Consider the following 10684-nt stretch of genomic DNA (forward strand, 5'->3'; position numbering starts at 1 on the left):
TCTAAGCAAAACCCAAAACCTAATGATGGTGGCGGCATATGATTATAAAGGTCTTAGGGTCATCGCCTACCCTGGACGCGCCCCCTAATGGGCGCAAACACGATGCACGGTCCAACGGACCAAAAGTAGGTGTCGCAGCACCCTGGCAGATTCTGGACGCTGACTTGTTTCGACGATTTCCATTGATTTCGAAGAGGTTTTGATGTAAAACCACTTGAATTGGCTTCCTTATCAAATTAGCTTTCCATCCATATGTGGATCATCGAAAACGGAGTTCGGATGCGTCCTGGGCGTCCATTTTATTGCAGACTGGTCCTAACGGCCGAGGCAGACTCGAACTCGGATTGGACTGGGCCTCTGGCTTGGCTTGGACGTCCTTGCTGGCCTCCTAAGGTGGTGGCCAAGGAGGAGGACGTCCAAGGCCATCTCTTAGGTGCTCTCCATCTTCTTGGGGCGTGCTCCAACTTGGGCCTGGGTCCCAAGGATGTCTAACAAGCCCATGACGATAGTGTAGCTCCTGCCAGAAATAGCGACAGAATATATTGGTTATTTGGAGACCTTGCCAACGTGATATTGAGATGGGACCAGATCTATTTGAAAGCTTATCAAACAAGCTTTCCATCAAGTGCTCATTGACCTCGATCGCACTCCGGATGGATGAGTTATGGCCTTCCCAATGAGGCACTGTCGGGCTGCCGACGAACCAAAAGTTCAACTTTGATGAACTTCCATTATGAAACACATTTGAACCTACAATCAAATAGTGACATGTACATGTGGAACCAAGTGAATTATAACCAAAGCCACTATGCAAATGTAGGAATGAGCACACCTTATAATCATTGTTCGTATCCAAAGGTGTCATGTCCTCATCAGGGTGTGTCCATAATGATTTCCGAACCTATCGTACGTCCGACATAAACCGTGCAGCTATCTTGCATCAAGATTAGCACTATCTCCAAATGGGGTGATCTTTCACTTGAGCCTCATCACCTAAGAGTACCATCAGGTGCGTCCAAAGCGATTTTTGAGCCGATGGTACGTTTGGCGCAAAATGCGCACCTATCTTGCACCGACACTTACACTGTCTCCAAACGGAAAGAAGTGAGATTCCACATGACCCATGTCACCTAGGAGTTCCATTAGGTGCATCCAAATGATTTCCAAGTCTATGGCACGTTCGACGCAAACCGTGCAGCTATCTTGCGTCAAGATTAGAACTATCTCCAAATGGAGCGAGATTCCACATGACCAACATCACCTAGGAGTTCTATCGGGTGCGTCCAAAAATGATTTTCGAGCCCATGATACGTTCGACACAAACTGTCCACCTATCTTGCGATAACATTGGCACTATCTCCAAATGGACCGAAATGAGCTTCCACTTGAGCCTCATCACCTAGTGGTACCATCGAGTGCGTCCAAAACGATTTCTAAGCCCATGGTACGTCTAGCACAAACCATGCACCTATCTTGCATCGACACTAACACTGTCTCAAAACGGAAGGACGTGAGACTCCACATGACCCATGTCACCTAGGAGTTCCATCTGGTGTGTCCAAAATGATTTATGAGCCTCTGGTACGTTCGACGCAAACCGTGCACCTATCTTGCATCAAGATTAGCACTATCTCCAAACGGAGGGAGCTTTCACTTGAGCCTTGTCACCTAGGGTACGATCGGGTGCATCCAAAATGATTTTTGAGCCTATGGTACATTTAGCGCAAACCATGCACCTATCTTGCACAGACACTAACATTGTCTCCAAACAGAAATAAGCGAGACTCCAGATGACCCAAGTCACCTAGGAGTTCCATTGGGTGTATCCAAAATGATTTCCAAGCCCATGGTACGTTCGACACAAACCATGCAACTATCTTGCTTCAAGATTTGCATTATCTCCAAATGGGGCGAGCTTTCACTTGAGCCTCATCACCTAGGAGTAACATTGGGTGCGTCCAAAGTGATTTCTGAGCCGATGGTATGTTTGGAGCAAAATGTGCACCCTTTTACACCGACACTTACACTGTCTCCAAATGGAAAGATGTGAGATTCCACATGACCCATGTCACCTAGGAGTTCCATTGGGTGCGTTCTAATGATTTCCTTGCCTATGGCATGTTCGACGCAAACCGTGCAGCTATCTTGCGTCAAGATTAGCACTATCTCCAAACGGAGGGAGCTTTCACTTGAGCCCCGTCACCTAGGGTATGATCGGGTGCGTCCAAAATGATTTCTGAGCCTATGGTACATCTAGCGCAAACCATGCACCAATCTTGCACCGACACACTGTCTCCAAATGGAAACAAGCAAGACTCCAGATGACCCACGTCACCTAGGAGTTCCATCAGGTGTGTCCAAAATGATTGCCGAGCCTATGGTATGTTCGACACAAACCGTGCAACTATCTTGCGTCAAGATTTGCACTATCTCCAAATGGGGCGAGCTTTCACTTGAGCCTCATCACCTAGGTGTAACATCAGGTGCATCCAAAGTGATTTCTGAGCCGATGGTACGTTTGGAGCAAAATGTGCACCTTTCTTACACCGACACTTACACTATCTCCAAATAGAAAGAAGTGAGATTCCACATGACCCATGTCACCTAGGAGTTCCATTAGGTGCATCCAAATGATTTCCGAGCCTGTGGCATGTTCGACGCAAACCGTGCAGCTCTCTTGCATCAAGATTAGCACTATCTCCAAATGAAGCGAGATTCCACATGACCAACATCACCTAGGAATTCCATCGGGTGCATCCAAAATGATTTTTTAGCCTATGATACGTTCGACATAAACTGTGCACCTATTTTGCGACAACATTAGCACTATCTCTAAACAGACCGAGACGAGCTTCCACTTGTGCCTCATCACCTAGTGGTACCATCGAGTGTGTCCAAAACAATTTCTGAGCCTATGGTACGTCTAGCGCAAACCATGCACCTATCTTGCACCGACACTAACACTGTCTCAAAATGGAAAGAAGTGAGACTCCACATGACCCACGGCACCTAGGAGTTCCATCTGGTGCGTCAAAAATGATTTATGAGCCTACGATATGTTCGACGCAAACCGTGCACCTATCTTGCGTCAAGATTAGCACTATCTCCAAACTGAGCGAGCTTTCACTTGAGCCTTGTCACCTAGGGTACGATCGGGTGCGACCAAAATGATTTCTAAGCCTATGGTATGTCTAGCGCAAACCATGCACCAATCTTACACCGACACTAACACTGTCTCCAAACGGAAAAAAGCGAGATTCCACATGACCCAAAGTCACCTAGGAGTTCCATCGGGTGTGTCCAAAATGATTTCCGAACCTATCGTACGTCCGACACAAACCGTGCAGCTATCTTGTGTTAAGATTAGCACTATCTCCAAATGGGGTGATCTTTCACTTGAGCCTCATCACCTAAGCGTACCATCGGGTGCGTCCAAAGCGATTTCTAAGCCGATGGTACGTTTGGCGCAAAATGTGCACCTATCTTGCACCGACACTTACATTGTCTCCAAACGAAAAGAAGTGAGATTCCACATGACCCATGTCACCTAGGAGTTCCAGTGGGTGTGTCCAAACGATTTCCGAGCCTATGGCACGTTCGACGCAAACCGTGCAGCTATCTTGCGTCAAGATTAGCACTACCTCCAAATGGAGCGAGATTCCACATGACCAACGTCACCGAGGAGTTCGATCGGGTGCGTCCAAAATGATTTTCGAGCCCATGATATGTTCGACGCAAACTATCCACCCATCTTTCAACAACATTAGCACTATCTCCAAATGGACCGAAATGAGCTTTCACTTGAGCCTTGTCATGATGTGCACACGCCTATGCAACGCGTGTAGCAAGTTTTGTGGCCCGATCTTCTCGTAGGATCCGCGAACTTGATAACTTGTCGCTACGTGACCTGGTGAAGAGGCAGTGCACCGCGAGGCTGTCCACGCGACGAACTACCGAGACAATCATCCTTCCACGTACCGACGAAACAGCCCACGCAATCACGCCCTATAGACGTGAAGGCACGAACTGGGTGAACCGCAGTTCGGCGTTCTACAACTCCCTCAGGAATCGAAAGAACAAGTTTGCAAGCCTCTCAAGACTCACGCATAAACAAAACTCCACGAGTTTGTGTATTATGAATTCAGCTAATCAAGGTCTGACCTTTCATTGTCTAGTACAAGATATATATAGGGCTAGGGACGTTCAGCTTGGAGTAAATGGCAGCATGCGCATGCACCAGTGGATTTCGTGGCTGGTTCGCGCGTCTTTCAGCTTCTGATAGCAGTTACTAAAATGAGCATAACTCTTTATTGGGAAGTCCAAATAATGAGCCGTTTGATGGGCTGGAAAGTAGACTTGAAGACGCTTCCATCCACATATAGAACACCATCTAACTCCTTGTATTCTGTCCGCGGTGATGCTTGGAATTCGTACCATGTATCAGTCATCTAGCTTCTGGTTGCATTTCCATGTAAAGGTGATGAACCACCATTTTATTCTTGCACACCATAGGCTTCTTGGTTCAAATGTCCAGAGGCTTGAATCCATCTTCATCCCATGCTGGTTCATACACTCCATCATTCCTAAGGACATTGGAACAAGAACTCAAAAGCATAGGCTCATTCAACATAAACTGATTATTAAACATAAGGTTAGCGTTCACCTGAGAATGAATTTCCTTCTCCAATTGTTTAGCTCTACTTCTTGTAATTGGACCAGCTTTATCAAGTGGAGTTTCATTTGAAGATGAGTGAATGCTAGGAATGTCCTCATTAGCCTCCCCCTCTCGAGAAGGAGTCGTCCTCGACTCAGGCTCACCAACAAATGGAAGCAAGTCTTTGACATTGAATGTTGTACTCACATTGGAATATTCAGGTGGCAGCTCAATTTTGTAAGCATTATCATTTATCTTGTGTAAAACCTTGAATGGACCATCACCCCTAGGAGATAACTTACTCTTGCGCTGTTGGGGAAATCGATCCTTGCGTAGATGCAACCACACGAGGTCTCCGGGCTGGAATGTAACCTTCTTCTTACCTTTGTTCGCTTGCTTTGCATATTGTGCGGATTTCTTCTCGATATTCCTTCTTGTCTCATCATGTAGCTTCTTGAGAAAATCTGATCTCTTTGCTGCATCCAAGTTAACTTGTTCCTGTAATGGTAAAGGCAAAAGATCCATGGGAGTATGCGGTTTAAACCCATAAACAATTTCAAATGGACAAAAGTTTGTTGTGGAATGGACTGCCCTATTATAAGCAAATTCAACATGTGGAAGGCAGTCTTCCCACTGCTTCAAATTCTTTTTCAACATAGCACGCAACATGGTGGACAAGGTACGGTTGACAACTTCAGTTTGCCCATCGGTTTGCGGATGACAAGTGGTGGAAAATAACAACTTTGTACCAAGTTTAGCCCATAACGTCTTCCAAAAATAGCTTAGAAATTTTGTATCCCGATCTGAAACAATAGTCCTTGGTACTCCATGTAAACGAACGATCTCCCTGAAAAACAAATCAGCAACGTGTGAAGCATCGTCGTTCTTATGACATGGAATAAAATGTGCCATTTTAGAGAATCGGTCAATAACAACAAAGATAGAATCCCTCCCCCTCTGAGACCGAGGTAACCCCAAAATAAAATCCATGGATATATCTTCCCAAGGTACATTCGGAACTGGTAATGGAGTATAAAGACCATGGGGATTAAGGCGGGACTTAGCTTTCAAGCAGATTATGCAGCGTGCAACATGTCGCTGGACATCACGTCGCATATGTGGCCAAAAGAAATGATTGGAGAGCATGTCCAATGTCTTTTTGATGCCAAAATGACCAGCTAAGCCACCAGCATGTGCTTCCTGCAAAAGAACTTGACGAATCGAGCAGGCTGGAATGCATAGTTTGTTAGTGCGAAATAAAAAACCATCATGCACATAATACTTGTCCCAGCCTTTTCCAGCAATGCAATGAGAGAAAGGTTCTTTAAAATCAGAATCAGCTGCATAGTGTTTTAATGGATTCCAAACCAAGCACTTTTGTATCTAATTGTGTAACCAAACCACATCTCCGTGATAAGGCATCGGCAACAATGTTATCTTTTCCACGCTTATGTTTTACAACATAGGGAAATGTTTCAATGAACTCAATCCATTTAGCATGTCTACGGTTCAGTTTGCCTTGACTTTTTAGATATTTCAAAGCTTCATGATCAGAATGGATGACAAATTCTTTAGGTAACAAATAATGTTGCCAAACTTCCAAAACTCGAACTAAGGCATAAAGCTCTTTATCATAGACAGAATAATTCAGATGTGGACCATTCAACTTTTCAGAAAAGTAGGCAATAGGTTTACCTTCTTGAAGTAGTACACCTCCTATGCCAATACCACTTGCATCACATTCGATCTCAAATGTCTTACCAAAATCAGGAAGTTGTAGTAGCGGTGCTTCACAAAGCTTTGTTTTCAGCTCATTGAAGGCTTGGTCTTGTTCATTACCCCACTTGAATGGAACATCCTTCTTTGTCAAATTGTTGAGGGGTGCAGCGATGGTGCTGAAATCTTTAACAAAACGCCTGTAAAAACCTGCAAGACCATGAAAACTTCGAACTTGACTCACATTTGTAGGTGTAGGCCAATCCTTTATTGCTTTAACCTTTTCTTCATCAACCTGAATACCATCTGTGGAAACAACAAAGCCAAGGAAAACAACACGGTCTGTGCAAAAGGTGCACTTAGCAATGTTGCCATACAATTTCTCTTCCCTCAAAACAGCAAGTACTTGACGGATATGATCAAGATGTTCATCAAATGATTTGCTATAGATCAGAATATCATCAAAATAAACAACTACAAACTTGCCAATGAAAGCTCGTAAAACATGGTTCATTAAGCGCATAAAAGTTGAAGGAGCATTTGTCAAGCCAAATGGCATCACAAGCCATTCATAGAGACCAATTTTAGTTTTAAACGCTATTTTCCATTCATCACCAAGTTTCATGCGGATTTGATGATAGCCACTACGCAAATCAATCTTGGTGAAAATGATGGAACCACTCAATTCATCTAACATGTCATCAAGTCGTGGAATGGGATGGCGATATCGAACAGTTATAGCATTGATAGCACGACAATCAACACACATGCGCCAAGAGCCATCTTTCTTTGGAACTAAAAGAACAGGAACAGCACATGGTGATAAGGATTCACGAACATACCCTTTGTCCAAAAGCTCTTTTACCTGTCGCTGAATTTCCTTTGTCTCTGTGGGATTGGTGCGGTAGGCTGGACGATTTGGAAGAGAAGCACCTGGTACCAAATCAATTTGATGCTCAATTCCACAGAGTGGAGGAAGTCCAGCTGGTATCTCATCGGGAAAAACATCTTTGAAGTCCTGTAAGAGATCAAGAACAACACTAGGCAGCAATGAAGGTAAATCGTTAGTTGAAAGTAAGACCTCCTTGTGCAAGAGCACAAAGAATGGGGCTGTGGTGTTTCTCACTTCTCTCATATCACTCTTGCTCACAAAGAGACACTCAGTGTGGTGTGGCTGTTTAGGATTGGTATGAGTCTTTATGTGGCTGGATGGGTTAGAACTCTCTTCCTTACTTGTGTTGGGGATCTCACTCAATTTTCTTTTGTTAGATTCCTCTCTTTTCTTGCGAGCCATATCTGAAGCATGTATCTCCTCTGGAGATAATGGAATAAGAACCACCTTCTTGTCATTGTGAATGAAAGTGTGTTTGTTAGACCGTCCAAAATGCACCGTGTCCACATCAAATTGCCAGGGCCAACCAAGCAGCAAATGGCATGCTTGCATGGGGACAATATCACAATCCACCTCTCCATGATAATCACCAATGGAAAATGACAAACGAATCATGGCTGAAACCTTAACTGTCCTAGAATTATTCAACCATTGCATATGGTATGGATGTGGATGGCGACGTGGTTGCAAGCCAAGCTTCTCAATAAGCAAAGCACTAACAATATTATTGCAGCTCCCACCATCTATGATGAAACGACACACTTGTCCTTTCACTTTGCATCTGGATTGAAACAAATTATGGCGTTGTCCTTGTTCAGCAGCAACAAATTGAGTGGAAAGAACTCGCCTCACCACCAAAGAAGGAGATGGTGTGTTCATTATAGAACACGTCAAATCAGGAAAATCAGCAAGCAACTCATCAAAATCATCACTAGTAATCTCGTCAAAAGATGGAGAAACAACATCTTGTAATAGGTCATTGTGAGCAAAAGTTGGAATAGGTTGAATGGCTAAACAATTTAGACCTAGCTCAAATGTACCATCCTCTGCTGAATACTCACAAGTGTTAAGATTAAGATCTGCAAATACATTGTTAAACTCGTCCTCCTCTTCACTTTGGGAATCATAAGAACCATCAGCAAGTGCAATAATAGTACGACGATTGGGACATTCAGCTTGCTTATGCCCATGACCACCACACTTAAAACACTCAATCTTGCTTGTCTTGCGTTGGGTGGCTGCAGTAGAAGAAGTGGGCTGACTTGAACTCACAGCTTTACCTTTGACATCCAATTGTTTGGAAGAAGTTGGAAGATATCTATTTGCTCCACGAGATGAGGATTTGGGCGTTGCAGCTCCATGCTGTTGGAATTGAGCCGTGACATCCCCTTGCTATTGGGAATGACGCCATGAAGCATTGTATTTGTAAGACGTAGCAATTTGCCTTTCAGCCCTCTTTGCAAAATGAACCAACTCGGTGAGACATGTGTAGGTTGTCATATCCACTTTATCAGCAATGGGTTTATTGAGGCCAACTAGAAACCGAGCCATTGTGGATTCCTCATCTTCAGTTGTCCCTATACGAAGTACACACATTTCCAATTCTTGAAAATATTCATCAACAGTACGAGTACCTTGCACAAGACATTTCAGCTTCAAATGTAGATCATGAGAGTAATATGCTGGAACAAAATGACGTCGCATTTCTCTCTTCATGTCTTCCCAAGTTATACGAACATGCCCAACTCTCTGATATTCAGTACGGACCTGATTCCACCAAGTTATGGCATAGCCTTTAAACTCAATGGCTGCAAGCTTTGCCTTCTTTTCAGCAGAGTATTCATACAAATCAAATATTTGTTCCACCTTGGTCTCCCATTCAAAATAAGCATCAGCATTCTCTTGTCCGCTGAAAGGGGGAATAGACACTTTCATGTTTCTTAAACCATCATCATTACGACGACGATGGCGGTCACGATAACCATGATGGCCACCACCATGTCGATGATCATCCATGTCGGACAACATATCATCATCACCATCATAATCTCTTCCTCCAACTAGAATGCGCCGAGCACGACCAAAACCATGGCCAAACCCACCACGTCCATGTCCATGACTAGCAGCACGACGTGGTGCCTCGTTATCCTCATTGTCATCATCCTCATTTGGTGGTGGTTCTCTATGAGGCATGTTCAATTGGAGAGTTTGTAGTTGTTGCATCAAATCATTCATTTGTGTACGCAGCTCCTGGAATTCCTCTACCGAAACAGCGGCACCATCTCCACATCCTGCCATATTAGTAGAGGGGAAAAAAGGACAATATATATGTGGAATATATGTGGAATCACTCCCTCACCACTTGCTGAACAAGTTCTTTCTCTTCCTAGAAAGGGCAAGGACCAGGGCTGCAATCTGTAGTGGAAGAGTGAAGAGACTACGGTGCAACAGCTCGCGGTGCTTTTAAGTGGAGCTTGGTGGGGTAATATGTAAATGGAATGCGCTGAAATGTAGTAATGCAAAACCGAATAATAATCCAAGAACTCAAGTCTAAGTTGCTGAATATAAAGGAAAAGATGCTCAAAGAAAGGAACAAGATGTAGGAATTGGATAGATGAACACCAATTGCACCAACCGAAACTTGTTGCTGCCCAAACCCCTTTGTGGTGTGCTGAACACAATTCTCTTTTACTTCTTTTCTTTCCCTTTTTTTTTGAACAAGAACTCGTTGTTTTCAGTCCTTCTTTTGACCCATATACATCTTTTCTTTTAACCTTTGTGAGAAACGCAGCACAACTTTCAACTAAAGGGGCACATAAGGATCAACTAAGATGGATGGCGCAGCACAAAAACAAGAAACTCGCGTGGGGAATTTGTGGCGGGTAGAAAACAAGGGTGGAACGGGTGGGTTTTTTTTTGATTTATATATATGCAGCAAGCAATGACGATTAGAACAAGGGTGGGATGGGTGGGTACTTGCAGCAAGCGATTTGATGATTAGAACAATGATAACAACTAGAATGATGTGGAAAAGAAAAATTCAGCAACTAGACAAATCTTAAAGGATTAAAACTCGATAAAGCAAACTACAAAATTAGTAGCACGTATGAATTTGGGCTGTAGGTTTTCTTTTTTGGCTATTAGTGGACAGTAGGTATATAAACTCTATCCTACCAAAAACAAGAACAATCCTAACGAGTAAATGGATGCTCTGGTACCAGATGATGTGCACACGCCTATGCAACGCGTGTAGCAAGTTTTGTGGCCCGATCTTCTCGTAGGATCCGCGAACTTGATAACTTGTCGCTGCGTGACATGGTGAAGAGGCAGTGCACCGCGAGGCTATCCACGCGACGAACTACCGAGACAATCACCCTTCCACGTACCGACAAAACAGCCCACGCAATCACGCCCTATAGACG

The 10684-nt window shown here is 44.0% G+C and overlaps 1 protein-coding gene across 1 annotated transcript; it reads right to left on the reverse strand.

The window, feature by feature from the left end:
- Window positions 1–4864: 4864 nt before the first annotated feature.
- Window positions 4865–9560, reverse strand: LOC136526103 (uncharacterized; the record flags this gene model as incomplete). Its single annotated transcript, XM_066518871.1, has 6 exons — window positions 9030–9560; window positions 8769–8915; window positions 6606–8654; window positions 6101–6515; window positions 5830–5865; window positions 4865–5241 (listed from the first exon to the last, which is right to left on the reverse strand). Coding segments are annotated over exons 1-6 (3555 nt in total), but the record flags the coding sequence as incomplete, so codon positions are not given.
- Window positions 9561–10684: the final 1124 nt, after the last annotated feature.

The sequence above is a fragment of the Miscanthus floridulus genome, chromosome 19 (assembly GCF_019320115.1).
Source record: "Miscanthus floridulus cultivar M001 chromosome 19, ASM1932011v1, whole genome shotgun sequence".
Taxonomy (NCBI): Eukaryota; Viridiplantae; Streptophyta; class Magnoliopsida; order Poales; family Poaceae; genus Miscanthus; species Miscanthus floridulus.